Source organism: Camelus dromedarius, chromosome 3 (assembly GCF_036321535.1).
Source record: "Camelus dromedarius isolate mCamDro1 chromosome 3, mCamDro1.pat, whole genome shotgun sequence".
In the NCBI taxonomy this organism is placed as follows: domain Eukaryota; kingdom Metazoa; phylum Chordata; class Mammalia; order Artiodactyla; family Camelidae; genus Camelus; species Camelus dromedarius.
In genome coordinates, this window is record NC_087438.1 from 26,712,260 (window position 1) to 26,727,670 (window position 15,411).

The 15,411-nt window shown below is 45.2% G+C and overlaps 1 protein-coding gene across 1 annotated transcript in view; it reads left to right on the forward strand.

The window, feature by feature from the left end:
- Nucleotides 1–15,411, forward strand: part of EGFLAM (EGF like, fibronectin type III and laminin G domains) — a 161,832-nt gene that overhangs the window by 112,817 nt on the left and 33,604 nt on the right. Inside the window, exons 11-14 of the mRNA XM_031444189.2 lie at nucleotides 1,112–1,212; nucleotides 3,057–3,201; nucleotides 6,231–6,420; nucleotides 14,829–14,954. Coding sequence (XP_031300049.2) covers nucleotides 1,112–1,212; nucleotides 3,057–3,201; nucleotides 6,231–6,420; nucleotides 14,829–14,954 — 562 coding nt within the window. The remainder of the gene's footprint in view (nucleotides 1–1,111; nucleotides 1,213–3,056; nucleotides 3,202–6,230; nucleotides 6,421–14,828; nucleotides 14,955–15,411) is intronic.

Sequence of the window (15,411 nt, forward strand, 5' to 3'; positions counted from 1 at the left end):
GGCACATTTGCACACTCAAGGGCGACAGCAAGGGGAGGGTGAGTTCCGTATGTTACTGAACTCTGGCAGAATGTGTGGGTCCCAGCCATGTTGTTCATGTCAACTGAAAAATAAAAATGCACGACCTACAAGTTGAGAATTATGTTTTATTCGGTGGACTTGCTGAGGACTTAAGCCCAATAGCTCTGAGGGACTGTTCCCTAGGCTTAAGTCCTCAGCCAGTCTACCAAATAAAACATAATTCTCAGCTCTTAGGTTGTACGTCTTTTATTCCAAAGGACACTCATAATAGTGATGCTTTCCAGGTGAGGATTTCAGATGGCATAAATCCATTCTTTTTCCCATCATCCCATTTAAAGGGAGCCCAGACAAGCTTCATTATCACAACTGCACCTGGACAAATAGAAAAACTGCTATATCCAACCCTGGCATGCAGTGAGGACCTAGTAAATGCTCTCTGATCTGAATCAGATGCAGGTCTGAATTGAGTGCCTTCAGCTTAAAGTGATTCTTTTGGGTATCTCAGATGATGTGAGAAGGTTTGGAGATATAGAAACAAATTTCCTTTGAGGTCATGGTCAAAGTATTGAGGATCCCTTGATCTGTCCCAGTCTAGGACAGCCAATGTGGGTGAAAAACCAAACTAGTCTATAAGTTGGGTTTTTATTGTCAGGTTCTCCTAATGGAAGGAAAGAAGCAAATTTGCGTGGGAAGTAAACAAAATAAAGCAAAAAAAATAGGATTCTCTTTGGTGAGACTAGAATTTGAGGAGCATGAGGACAGCGTCTGTGTGACCGTGGTCTTTGTGCACATGGTTTCCCTGAGGCTCTGCTAGTGGAGCCACAGAGCCAAGTAAATAAAGAGTGGGGAAGATATGGGGCCGCCTTCCTCTCGCCTCACTGCTATTCCTCACACTCTGTTTATAGCGCTGCCATTTGTTTATTGAAGATGAACTGGGACTAGGTACCTTGGAATTAATTGGAGTCCACATGCTTGTAAATAGGACTTCCATGGAGATGCTCAAGTTTCACATTCATAAGTATTTCCCGGTGGCGCTTCATGAAAGAGGAGATGGTCATTGTGCGTGTGGCTTTTGTTTGTCTACTGACAGGCAGAGGCGGAGGATGGCTTACTGCTCTACTGCGGGGAGAGTGAGCACGGGAGGGGCGACTTCATGTCCCTGGCGATCATCCGGCGCTCGCTCCAGTTCAGGTAGTTCCTGCCAAAAACCCCTTGGATTTTTAATACTACCCTACATTATGTTTCCCTTTTTATAGTGTGAATAAAATCTCTACAGGATGGATGCCTATAAACAAAGGAACAGTGTGTTTAAGATGAGCCTGGACCAGTTTACTGAACACTGGGGTATCAGGATTGCAGGGTCACTTCTGAAACTTGAGTTTTGGAACCTTGTAACCATTGGTTCATCCAAAAGCAAATGTTTCCTGAGTCCCCACAGTGTACTTGGCACCACTGTAGAGCCTAGGAATTTGGTAGTGAGCCAAAGCAATTAAGTCCTTTCTGTCCTGGAGCTCTGGTGGATGTGATGGAAGGAAGGCTGGGATCTCCTCCTTGTCCCCGTGGTAGACATGGCTGAGAGCCACGGAGAGCAGAGAGGCACCTACAGCCTCCCAAGAGTTCCCAGAAGCTCAAACCCCATCCCTGTCTTCTCTCAGGGCTGTGGTGGGCTGTTTGGCTTACCTTCTCTGCCCTGATCCCAACACACCTTGGAAGCCACCTTTGGTTTATGTGTGGTTTCCCAGAGGTAGAGTTTTGTGGAGGTATGAGTGCTTTAAGCACCCGCATGGAGGTGTCCACAGCACCGGTTTGAGAACGACCAGTGGGGATCAGCCTTATGCTTCTGCGTGGTGCACTGGTTAAGGTTCTGCTGGTGCCATGCTCCTGCTGCCTGACCTTCAGTGAATGAATTAACCTATCCAAGTCTGTGTTCCTCCCAGGGTTATTGTGAGGATGAAATGTATAACACATAAAAAGTGCTTAGAGCGGTTCCTGACCCCTAGCAAGCAGTCAGTAAGTGTCAATCATTAGTGACTTTTGATTATTTCAACACATGAATTATTTGGGGTTAAGTTGGCAAAAACTGTCGAGCATCCCACGTGGGGTAGAAAATGGTCTGACTGACGGGAGGTTGAGGTCAGCCAGCAGGATCTGGGGCAGGGGCTCTAACCTTGTGGGGTCTACACTTGGAGGATCTGACAGACCCTCAGTAGCCCTGGTGGTTATTCGCTGGCAGCAGCTGTCCAACTCTGCAGTCCTGCTGTGTGATTCTGACATCCCCTTCTAGGTGAGCCTGGTCTGCAGTGGGATCCTCTCAACCCCATTCTACTCCACTGAGGATCAGGAGATAACAGGAGGCCATGAGAAGCGGGCTGCCATTAGTGCAAGTCCTGATAAGGACCTCACCACCGGCAATCTCAGGACCGGTGAGGAGGTGGCACGGTGGCTGCTTGGAAGTTGGCCGGAAAGGGTCAGAATTCTAGATGTCAGGCATAGTGACCAGTGGGCACCCCAGGCCATACAGGAAGTTGGGGGAAAAACAAAAATAATGCAACTGTCTGAGAATGTTCCTCTTCCACCCACACCCCACTCTAAGCCGGAGCCTCCTTGGAAACCACACCTGCACTGGGACCCAGCTGAACACAGATGGCGGTGCTGGCCAGCTTGCCAAAAGGAGAAGACTCTCTCTCTCTCTCTCTTTTTTTTTTTTTAATTAATATCGCTGAGCCTGTCATTTGGGATTTGTGGGAAGTCCCCAGAGAAATCCCTGGAAACATAATGACTCAAACTCTAATTCTCTGCACCTTGAATTAGATTCAAACGTCTGGTAATCTCTGAGAAGGAGAGGGAGGACCCCAGTTGCCCACGAGTTTCTAAACTGCAGAGAAAATCAGGTTAAAGGAGGCCTTTATTCGTAAAGCTAACTGAACAGACTGGCTCTCAAAGAAGCCATTACCCTGGAAGTGATGTCCATGGGGTCTGAAAACATAGTGAACTGGTTGATCTAAGAGTCTTCCTTTCCTTTTCTTCCCCCACAGATTTAACTGTGGAACTGGGGTTGCCATTATCATAAGTGAAACCAAAATCAAACTCGGGGGCTGGCACACGGTTACGCTCTACAGAGATGGGCTGAATGGACTGCTGCAGCTGAACAATGGTACCCCGGTGACAGGCCAATCCCAGGTGAGTGCGACCTTACTCCCTGCCCATCCACCCGGCACCTGCCGTAAGCACCTTGGGAGGGTCCCACAACAAGAGAGCTGGCAGACGTGGCAGAAGGGCTGTTTTTCATGGTGTACCCGTGTGCCCCTACTGGTCTTTCCACTCTAGGTGGGCTTTCCCGGCACACATCCATCCCACATCTACCAATGCGGAAGACTGAATTTGCTAGCATCGTGGCCGTGGGTACACAAGGACATGCAGCAGGCCTTGTGCCAGGGATATGTTCTCTTTCTACAAGGACATCAAAGCCAGGGGTGGAGGAAAGCCCACATTGGAAGAATAGAAGCCATTATTAGTGCCAAACACAAAGCTTGCTTTTAAGGCAGGGGTGTTGCAATCCTGTGGCTTTAGAAAATCATCCCGAAAGGTTCACTTGGTTCAATATGCAGGAATTATCCATTCATCCACCTTTTTTGGGGGCCATGATTATAGGAAGTGGTAAAACAATTTAACTGGTGGGCTACTCAGCAAATCACCTAGGTATTCACATATTTGTCATGTTCTGAGCAATTTTAGGACTGTATTTAGAATAAAGAGTTTGGATTAGCAACCTGCCAAGGAACCCAGCCTGTAATTATAATCAGGCAGGTGTCTGTATTCTCTGAGGAAAAATGTAGCAAGAAAGCCTTTGTGTATATGGATATAAGTTCTCCTTCGCTTGGGCTCTTCACTGTTCTTTGCTGACAAGACATGTTATGTAAAGGGTTATGACTTGCTGATTAAAAGAAAAGAATAGGAAAAAAAAATCTCATTCATTTGGATCCCACTGGTTTTGAAGGAATCCAAATAGAGTGAATGTAAATCCAAGAAGATCACTTATGCATATATGCATATATTCCTAAGGAAGGAAAAGACCAGAAAAGTGAACTGCAGAGTCACAGAAATGCCAGAACAATAGGCCTAATGTGATTAAAATTAAATTTGATAGAAATAAAGAAGCTTTGAATTTGGGTCCAAAATACTAACATGAATACAGGATGGAGAAGCTGTAACAGAAGCAACACATTTGAAAGTGTCTTATGGTTTAAAACAAGGAAATTCAATAAAGGCTAATAAATAGGGCCATGTGGTAACAACAAGCTAAAGAAATTATGGGTCACATTAATAGAGGTATAGCATCTAGAAAAAGGGAGGCAATAATCCTGTTCTATTCTAGTGTTATAATTTGCAGTGCTCTAATTGTGATGGTGACTCTAATCCTCAGAGAGGATTGCATTTGGAGTCAATGATTTTAATGAATACAAGAATTAATTGTAAGCATTTAATTTTATGGATACTCAGGGCAACATCTACCTCTCTACTACTAGGACTTGCTAAGCAAGTTGTATAAGCAGGACTGCCAATGTGGAATGTTTAATAAACTCTCTTGGGAGATACTCTGTTTTAAGTCAGGGTTTCCCCAAAACAGACCTGGGATAAGGAGTACTGTGCAAATGATGCATTAAGAAAATTCTCCCACAGGAAACTTGTAAGGGAGGGGATTAAGATGGAAAGGGACAGGGTGGAAGTCAGCAAGAGTAAGATCTCAGGCAAAGTTCATAGGTCTGGCTTCAGCCTGATCCCACAGGGGAGCTCTGGAATGTTAATAGTACCTCAGAGTGATCCCAACCCAAAGTAAGGGAATTGGACTTTCACACTTAAGCACCCAATTACAAACTGTTAAGGGCTGTGCTGGGGGAATGCAAACTCCAGGGCACCACCAGCTGTTTGCATAGGCAGGCAAAGCAGGTTCCAGGGGCCCAAAGACAACCCCCTCTTTGGAGGAAGGTAAAGGCCAGACTCGAAGACTACTGATGAGGTGTTGTGAAAGGAGCCTCAGAGGAAGCACCCACCCCAACAATGCACTTGACACTTCAGAAAAGGAGGAAGGGATTGAGCTGTCAGGCTCCTGCTGTGGTCCTGGATCAGGGAACAGGGCCAGGGGGTGAATATGGGATCCAGAAGGAGTAAATCCTGAGGATCTTGATGAAATAAGCCAACAGGGGACTCAATTCATCTAACAAAAGCTCTATGCTGGTGGCTGGCAAATAATTAATCCTGGAAATCCATGGTAAGTGTTTTAAAGCTGCCTAGCTCATATTTAATATACTGTTTATAAAGATTCTTATCTATTCATTAGAAAAGATAAAGCAATGGTTAGATGTTTTACTTGTTGATAACAAAAGTATAAAGGGTAAAGATTACATTTCAGTGGTTTACATTCTGAAAGTTTTCTAACTTCCGGCAGCAAACCTTTTCCCAACCTCCTTCTATACCCTTTAATCCAAACAAATGAGACATTTCTGTGACACAAAAACAAATAACAAAGGGCACCTTAATTTTGTCCCACCTAATGTTCAGCTCTGTATTTTGGAACCTCAAAATATACAATCCAGATTGTGGTTTGGTCTAAGATTGGAAATGACCCTATGTAGCTATGATAACACTTAAAAAAAAAAAACTGTATCCATGAGCAAATTTGAAAATATTTTGCAACCTCAGTCTTGGCAATTTTCCTCTCCCTCCCAAATGCCTTTTGCGGGATATAGTATAAAGGTGACTAGGATGGTAAAAAAGGGTAAGTGTTAGCCCATGTACACACAAAATTAGTATTATTATTATTCTTTTGAGACACAGAATAGCCCTATGACCCATCCAAGATACACGGTAAATTGGTGTCAGGACTGGAAAGAGAACGTTGTTTTTTTTTTGGATGCCCAGCATAATACACTGCCTGTTGGGTTGCTCTTGGCTCTGACCTACCTTCCCTTCCCTTCTAAGCATTCCAAAATCATCCTTTCTCGTAACACCAACCCCCTGAGAAGCACTCTGAGTTTCCTATAGTTAACTGTGGGTTTAATTTTCCAGTAGGGTAATGACTTAAAGATAAATATGGATGGAAGAAAACACTGGGGCTACAAACTGCATCTTAACCATGTCCCTCATGAAAATCTGTTATGTTTTAGCTTTTGACTTGGCTTAGTGAGTTGTGGTTTCCATCTTTCTTAAAGGGCCAGTACAGTAAAATTACCTTCCGGACACCTCTCTATGTCGGTGGGGCTCCCAGTGCTTACTGGTTGGTGAGAGCAACCGGGACAAATCGAGGCTTTCAAGGCTGTGTGCAGTCACTCACTGTTAACGGGAAGAGAATGGACTTGAGGCCCTGGCCACTGGGGAAAGCACTCAGCGGGGCCGATGTAGGTAAGGGGTTGCCCAGTGGGCGGGGTACTCTTGTGGGATTGCCTTTCTGGTTTGGGCCGGGGAGGGGAGCAGCTTCATGGGCTGCAACCCTAGGTGGATGGTTAATGCAGAGCTTCAGGAGGGAGGTGGACTTACAGGGTGAGCTTGGTGCCCTGCAGAATGATGACCTTGAATATGAACATCAAGACATGCAAATCATACCAGCTGTGCATCAGACCCTCGGTGGTGTCCTGCTGCCATCGTTGCCCCCTTTGTGGAACGTGGAGTGGTCTCATCTTCCAAGGCAACAGCAGTTCAGTCCTTTCACCCTGCCTCGCCCAGTCCAGTGGAGGAGCCAACACAATAATGTAAAAACATCTTTCGTACACTCTCTGCTTCTAAAAGAAATGGGCACATTCTAATCTGTGACCACTGTGCCAAACACGTCTTAAATGCCTTCTCGTTTACTCCTGACACTAACTCCAGGAGACAGAAACTATTATATTTATTTTATGCATGAAGGCACTGGGGTTTGTAAAATTAAAGAACTTATCCAAAATAGGGCAGAACTAGGATTTTTTCCTATTTTCCTTTTTTTAAATTAAGACTTTAATAAGACTTTATTTTTTTGAGTAGTTTAAGGTTCACAGCAAAATTGAGGGGAAGGTACAGAGATTTCCCATATGCCCTTGGCCTCCACACCTGAAGAGGACCCCCCTCCCCCTATCAGCACCCCCCACCAGAGGGATTTGTTACACATTTGTTACAATTGATGAACCCATTGACACATCATCATCATCACTCAAAATCCAGAGTTTACATTATGGTTCATTTATAATGTTTTTTATTCTATGGGCTTGGACAAGTGTTTAATAGCATATATCCATATTATGGTATTATACAGAATACTTTCACTGCCCTAAGAATCCTCTCTGTCCTGCCTGTTCATCTCTCTTTTCACCCCATCCCAAACCCCTGGCAACCACTGATCTTTTTATGTTCTTTATAGTTTTTGCCTTTTCCAGAATGTCATATAGTTAGAATCATACATTACAGAGCCTTCAAAGATTGGCTTCCTTCAGTTAGTAATATGCATCTAAGTTTCCTCCATGCCTTTTCATGCCTTGATAGCTCATTTCTTTTTAGCACTGAATAATATTTCATTACCTGGATCTACCACAGTTCATCTGTTCACCTGCTGAAAGACATCTTGGTTGCTTCCAAGTCAATTATGAATAAAGCTGCTATAAACATCCATGTTCAGATTTTTGTGTGGACATAAATTTTCACCTCTTTGGGGTATATACCAGGGAGCATGATCGCTGGATCATACAGTAAGAGTATGTTTAGTTCTGTAAGAAACCCCCAAACTGTGCTCTAGAGTGACTGCTCCATTTTGCATTCCCACCATGAACGAATGAGAGTTCCTATTGCTCCACATCCTTGTTAGCATTGGATGTTGTCAGTGTCCCATATTTCGGCCATTCTAAAAGGTGTGTAGTGAAATCTTGCTGTAATTTGCATTTCCCTGGTGAGTAAATAATGTGAGCATCTTTTCGCATGCTTGTTTGCCTTCTGTATGTCTTCTTTGGTGAGGTGTCTGTTAAGGTCTTTGGCCCATTTTTAAATCAGGTTGTTTGTTTTCTTATTGTTGAGTTTTAAGAGTTCTTTACACATTTTGGGAAACAGTCCTTTATCAGATGTGTCTTTTGAAAATATCTTCTCCCAGTCTATGGCTTGTCTTCTCATCCTTTTGACATTGTCTCTTACAGAGTAGAGGTTTTTCATTTTAATGAAGTCCAGCTTATCAATTATTCCCTCAAGGGTCATGCTTTTGGTGTTGTATCTAAAAAATCATCGCTTTATTCAAGGTCATCTAAGTTTTCACCCATGCCATCTTCTAGGAATTTTGTAGTTTTATGTTTACATTTAAGTCTGTGATCCACGTTGAGTTAATTTTTGTGAAGGGTGATTCACTTTTTTTTGGTAGGATGTCCAGTTCTAGTACCATTTGTTGAAAAGACTAGGATTGTTTTTGAAGCAATAAGGACATTTATTCCATCACAGAAGGCAGCAGATAGATAATTCTAAGGTTGGTTAATGCAGTGTCTGTTTTAGTCAGCGAGGGCTGTCATAACAAAATACCACAGGCTGGGTGTTTTAAACAACAGGAACTTATTTCCTCACAGTTTCAGAGGCTAGAAGTCCAAGATCAAGGTGTTGGCAGATTTGGTTTCTCCTGAGGCCTCTCTCCTTGGCTTGCAGATGGCCGGCCACCTTCTCACTGTGTCCTCACGCAACCTTTTATCTGTGCTTGAATCCCTGCTGTCTCTCCCTGTTCTTAGAAGGACACCAGTCAGATTAGATTAGGGCCCACTCCCATGACCTCATTTAACCTTAATTACCTCCTCAAAGGCCCTGTCTCCAATTATAGTCACGTCGGGAGTAAGAGCTTCAACCTACGCATTTTGGGAGGACACAGTTCAGCCCCTAACAGTGACGCAATGATATCAGAACCCCGGTTCGTGTCTCTTTGGTTCTCCTGCTTTTCACATGTAATTCCAAGATGGTGCCACAATTCTGAACATCACATCCTCATATGACATTGTTTGGGCAATAAATAGCAGGTCCTTTCCTTGGGTCACTTTTTTCACCATCTTCAAGGTGTTATTTTGAAAGAACACTTGGTGAACACCATGTACCCACTGCCTAGATTCTACCACTAACATTTTGCCACATTTGCTTTGCCATATATGAACCTATCCCTCCCTCTCTCCATTCCTGGATCAGAGCTAGGATTCAATACTCAAACTCCAGGTTTGTTTTATTTATTTGTTTGTTTTATACCTAATGTTAGTTGAGCACCTACTACAGTTAGCCACCATTTTAAACTGCTTTAATCTTCTCAGTATTCCTATAGAGTAGGTGCTAAGATTAGCCTTAGTGTTTGCAGATGAGAGCTGGTGATACAGAACAGTTAAGTAATTTGCCCAAGGTCACACAGCTAGTAAGTGGCCGAGCTGGTAAGTGGTGACCTCAGCCGTCTGGCTCCAGCACCTGCCCTTTTACCCACATCTACCACATCAAAGGCTCCCAAACTGCCTTTGAATTGCTTCCTTCTACCCTTCTAACTCCAAAAGGTGATACCATTGTTAGAATGACAAAAGAGAGAGTTTGCTTAAAAGAAAATGATTACTAGCCACATGTTATTCCCTACGTGACTTTTTTCCTCAGTTGATCATTTAGTCAAAGCAAACAAACAACCGTAATGACTAAAACTATTAGAAAGGCACCCAGTGTGGTAGGATAATGTCTCCAAAATTCCTCTTCTGGGAAATCAGAACGTTAAGAGCCACTGGTTCCAATAGCCATCTCTTGTGGTATTGAAGAGCCAGCACTCTGAAGGCAGATTGCCTGGATTTGGTAAATCACTTAACCTTTTAGGGACTTGGGTTCCCCATCTATATATAGTATGCCTCATATAAGATGATTTGTCTAGATGCACTGTGGTGCATGTAAAGAACTTAGAATAAAGCCTTGCAAATAGCAAACGTGTTGTGAATATTTCCTATTGTTAATGTCATTAATATTGACTCCACCCATCCACAGGGGAAAAGTTGCTTCTTCTCTCTTCTTTGAACTGACAGGGAAACAGCCCTGCAGGACAGATTTGGCAGTCTTGAGGCTGCAGTAACCTCTCACAGGTAGTTAAGAAGTTACAAAGTTGAGCAAAGGCTGATTTCTTGACAGCATTTTAAATTCTCCTTCGGTGCAATACCAACCTCTCCATTGAGCAGATGGATAAGGAGGGCCACCTTGCTGGCTCTGGGCTCCCTGGGGGCAGCAACTGGATTATTCAATTTCTATGAAACTTAATGGCAGGCCTTGGTCACATGGCCTTTCTTTTATTTTTCCCTATTTCTCCACCCCCCGAGGTACAAGAACGGGGCTGGCTGTCCTTCCTCACCCTTCATCCTTGCTTTCCTTTCTGTGAGTCTTCCTGAAATGATTCGAGTTCTTATAAGTTAAATGCAGTCTCACCCCGGGGGAGACTGAACTCTTGCAAACAGCGGTGCATTTTTGGTGGAGATACAGGCTTCTGGAAGAGGGTGACCACAGTGGCACGTCACGACTCCTAGGTCTGATCTTGAACTTGGTATTGCGATCTTCAACTACAATTTTTTCTCTGTCCCACCTCCCCACTCTTACTAAACCTGTTTCCAAGGGGCCTTTCATTACTCATCCCCTCCCACTTCATCTCCTTCACTGGACTATTTCCATCTATTGGACTCTCTCTGAACTCACATTCTAGAATAGTCAGCAATCTCAGTGAAATTTTGCATTCTCTGGCCCAGCCTTTTCTTTTATTATTTCCACCCAAATTCTCAGACCTAAACCACCACCATTCATTTTTTCCAATCCTGCCTTGGTTCTCCACTCCCTGCTGGAGCAAGGTCACAGAGTCAGCTTCCCAAGTTCTTTGAGACTCAAGAAGTCTGCAGTGGCCATGGGTCTCAGTATGCCTTGTCACTCTCTTACTCATCTTTCTGCAGGAAATACTTATTTAAGATCCTGTGTAGTGCTGGTCACAGTGCTGAGTGCTGGGGAGAAAGGAATGAACAAGGTAAACAGGATCCCAGCACATTCCTCATGTACCTGCCACGAGGAGAGAGCAAATTAGTCAAATAATCATCACACAAATAAATGTAAAATTACAATTCAGAGTAAGTGTTACAGCGGGGAAGTGATGGTGCAGTACTAGTGTATGATGGGGGGATTTATAGGCTGGGGGTCAGGAAAAGCATTTCTGAGGATGCGCTGTGAGGTTGATATCTGAAGCAAGAGCAGGAGTTAAATAGCAGAGCAGAAATGGAAGTGCCTTCCAGGCAGAGGAAATGAGAGTATGAGGGGGAGGTGGGTCTCACGATCTAGTTGGTGTTTTGAAAAGATCCCTTTGATCATAGGCAGCTTATTGGAAGGGATCTTCATGGTGTGCACGTGGACCAGCTGGGAGGCTGTGCAGTAGTCGTGATCAGAGATAATGGTGGTTTGATCCAGGGTGGTAGTGGTGGCAGATCTGACAGATGTTTAGGAGGGGAAATAGATAAGCCTCGTTATTGGGCTGGATTGGGGGAGGAGGGGCAGGGAGGCTGCTCACTGTCAACGGTCTCCTTAGTGTATCCTGCCCCACCATGTTCCACCTTCTCTTCCCTCCTCGGGAGCCTGATGTCTCTTCTTCCCCTTACTTCATTATCTTGCATAAACCTACACGACAAATGGTATATAGTGGGTGTGAGTGTCAATAAAAGTTATCTTCTATATTTATGATGCGGTCCTGCCAGACCCTTATACACATGATCTTGCGCCCCCTTCCTCCTCCTCTCAGAGATGAAGGGTTTCCTCCTCCCTGGAACTACCCTGTTCATCTCCGTTTGGCACCCATCCTTCCCTGTGTCCCTGGGACCTTGCTGTCGGGACTGTCTCTTCTCAGTAACTCAAGGATTCTTAACCTTTTGTGAGCCATGGACCCCTTTAGCAACTTGGTGAAGCCTACAGACCTCTTCACAGGAGGCAGGTAATAATGTACATGGTAGGAAACAATTATATTGAAACAAAGCAGTACAATGAAGTTTTGTTATCATAGTAACATATGTGCTTTCTCATAAAGCGTTAAAGAACAGGATTCTTTAATGGTGGGAGCAGTAACTACCATGCTTCCAAAGTAGCAATGAGCATAAATGATATTTTCACGATAAGTGATAGATATCTCTGTCTGCAGCAAATGGAAAGTGATTCACACCATTCTCAGGTCTGTTGGTCACAGTTCACAAGAATTGCTAATATTGGAGGTTTGTTGTTTCCATTCATAATTGATGAAACTACTCATGTCCACTCAGAAATCATGGAAAATAAAGATGAATATTTTTCCCATCAAAATTCATGAATCCCCTGCTCTAGCGTATTCACGCCCACTCAGGTCCTCTCCAGCTCAAACCAGTGCCAGGTTTGTGTGACCCTGGACCCTTCTGATTCAGGAACCCTGAGGACCTCCCTCCTCTCTTTCAAGCCCTGACTCTGGCTGGCACCCTTCCAGGCCCCCTGTCTGGACCTCCTATGATGGGTTCAGCCTTCTACCGCACTTCGAAACTGCTCTCCTGTATTTCTGAGCAGTTCACTCTTTGCAAACTCCTCCTGGACCTCTTGGTGGTATCAACTTGACTTCTCTCTTTGCTCCTGGTCCTCCCTGAGCCTCCAGGAACCCGCCCTGTCTGGGTCCTCTGGGCCCTCAGTCTGTTCTCCTTTTGTCTTCTCTGCTGCCTCCTCAACCTTCTTTGGTTCCCCAGGAGTTCCAGGGGGCCCCTCCACCTTGTCTTCTCTCAAGGAGCCCACCTGTTCTTTGGGTCAGCATCACCCCCACGTTGCCGCTGCCCCTCCAGCCCTCACCTGTGGGCAGGGTCCTTTCCTGCCCTGGGGCTCAGTTTCCCCCATCACCTGTTGCGCAAATCGAATGAACACCAACTCCTCCTCTGTTCCTCAGACACCAGTTCCTGTTCACAGCCTCCCTCATGTCTTTACTCCTGCCGCTCTCCTTGCGGTCTTCCAAGCTAGAAACCTGGAGGTTAGGCTGGAGTTTTCCTCAACTTCAAACTCTAGGATGAACTGGCTGTTCCTTCTTGTCCTGTGTCTCTTTGATTCTTTCTCTCCATCTCCTCTGCCCTCACCGTATCTAGCCCCGTCCCCAAAGGATTTCTCTCCTCCTTCCCACCCCCACCACTCACAGTCTATCTTGCATACCATCGCCCACTGAATCTTGCCGCTGAGACACTGCCTTCATCAGCTAAACAACGCTGGCTTACTTCCAGCCCTGCCCCTCCACCCAACTCCCACCTATAAAAAATAGTTATAAAGCAAATCTGCAAAATAATTTTAACATGTGTGTCTAAAATAACCCAAGAACCCCACTTCTTCCTGTGGGAGCAGTCCTTCTCTGAGAAAGACCCTCAGCCCACAGAAATTGGGGGAGTCTAGGGACCTGTGAGAGCTTGGCTCTCCAAATTAAAATCAGCTTTTCTATAGAGGCTGTGAATGCTGGCAGTGTTCTCAGGGCTGAGGGGGAAAAAAAAAAGACCACCTTAGGTCACTTCTGCCTAAAATTGCAGTGGCCCCCAGTGGGAATTCACAGAGGCCAGTGCACCCGGCCAGAGTGGCAAGCCACCTGGGAAGGCTTTAAATTCTGATGTCAGTTCCTGAGGTCAGTCTCCTCTCTTGGGTACACAGTGTGCCGAGCCCTCCCCCTCCTCCCAAGCAGGCTTTAGAAAAAGAAAAGCCTGGCTCAGTTCAAAAAAAGCCTGGCTCAGATGACTGTGTCATCTCACAGATGACCGGTGAGATGACACAGTCGGGCCACAAGGGGTCCACATCTCACAGCAGGGCGGCTGCTGGCTCCTGCGGGCGTCTCAGTGGAGACTTCGGGGTGCAGAGCTGGACCCCTCACGGCTCAATCAGAGATGCCTTCCCTTTGCTCAGTCCCGAGAACAGGTGCTTTGTACTCACCTACGTAGTTCCGGGCCGGGTTGCGGCCCAGCAGTCTAGTTTGTTTCTTGTACACGAGGAGAGAAGGAAGGGCGGAGAAGGAGAAGGAAAGCAGCCCCGCTCAGGTCCATTTGTTTTCATTCATTGGGTGATCTCCACTTCAAAATGACCGTGTATAGCCTTTACGGGTCTCTCTAATACCTGTTTGGTCAAGAGAACTGACCCATCTGATACTGAACCTTTCAGCACCTTTTACTTCTGGTCGCTGCCCTGCCCCTCATAAGGCTGTAATGTTGAGCTTAGACATGGGGATTCTGGAGCCCCCGCTAAGGTACAATGGAGCCCTCCCTCCCCGCTGCCTGCTCGAGACAGAGGAGTCACAACCCAAGCCTGTTAATAAGCTCAGACAAGGCTCCTAACTCCTTCTGGGCTGATCTGGCTTGCCTCAACTTTCACCCAACAAGGCGGCAGCACTTAAGGTAATTGAGGCCACACAAACGATAACACTTTTAACATAAACACTGCTGACATTGGAGGGGTTGAAACACACTCTTGTGGGAATGACAGCAAGATGAATTACAGCAGAAATAACTCAGTCCTCCCTGTCAAGGGTCATCACATTGCCCAGTAATTTATTATTGGATTTACCATGTCCACCATGTTTTAACAAGTCTCTGTGGCTCCTCCTCAGAGGAATCAAATTAAATCAAATTAAAATGAAGGGAAGGTTCCACTCCTCCTGAAAGCTGGTTTGCAGTTGTGCAGAGGCGCCAATCAACAGGAGTGGGGAGGGAACTGTATGTATTCAGGACCGTGAGCTGTTGGCGCGGTCAGCTCCGTAGCCTTGGACAGGCTCCCGCGATGAATCGGCTTTGTAATTCCCGCTCTGTGTCTAGGGGAATGCAGCAGCGGGATCTGTGATGAAGCCTCGTGCATCAACGGTGGCACCTGCACAGCAAGCAAAGCCGACTCCTACATTTGCCTGTGTCCCCTGGGATTTAGAGGTCGCCACTGTGAAGATGGTGAGAAAGAAGCAAATGATGGCAATTTCTGTCTGCATTGTTAATTCACGTCGGCGTAATTTCTCATCAATGCTTTTAGCAGAGCCTCATACATTTCTATGGGATTGGTCTTCACTCTCTCTTTTTTTTTTCTTTCTTTTTTTAAAACCACGTTGGAGTGTTTTTAAGTGTCAGAGTGTCGAACAAGCCAAAGACAAGTTCATTTGAAGATGTTCCTGGTCCATGCTTAGGTGGGCTCTTCTTGGCCCTCAGATAACTTTGAAAAGCCTCCATTTGTGTGGTTTGTATCGGACTTTGAAGCATTCACAGCTCACGCGCCTTAGAATATCTGATAGTTTCAGAGAAAATGCTGGGAAGGGATACACAGAAACCTTAACAGTGATCATGCTGTTGCTTCTGTTTTTCTTGTACTGTGCTGAAGTATCCCACCTCTCAATGCTATATATATTGATTATAT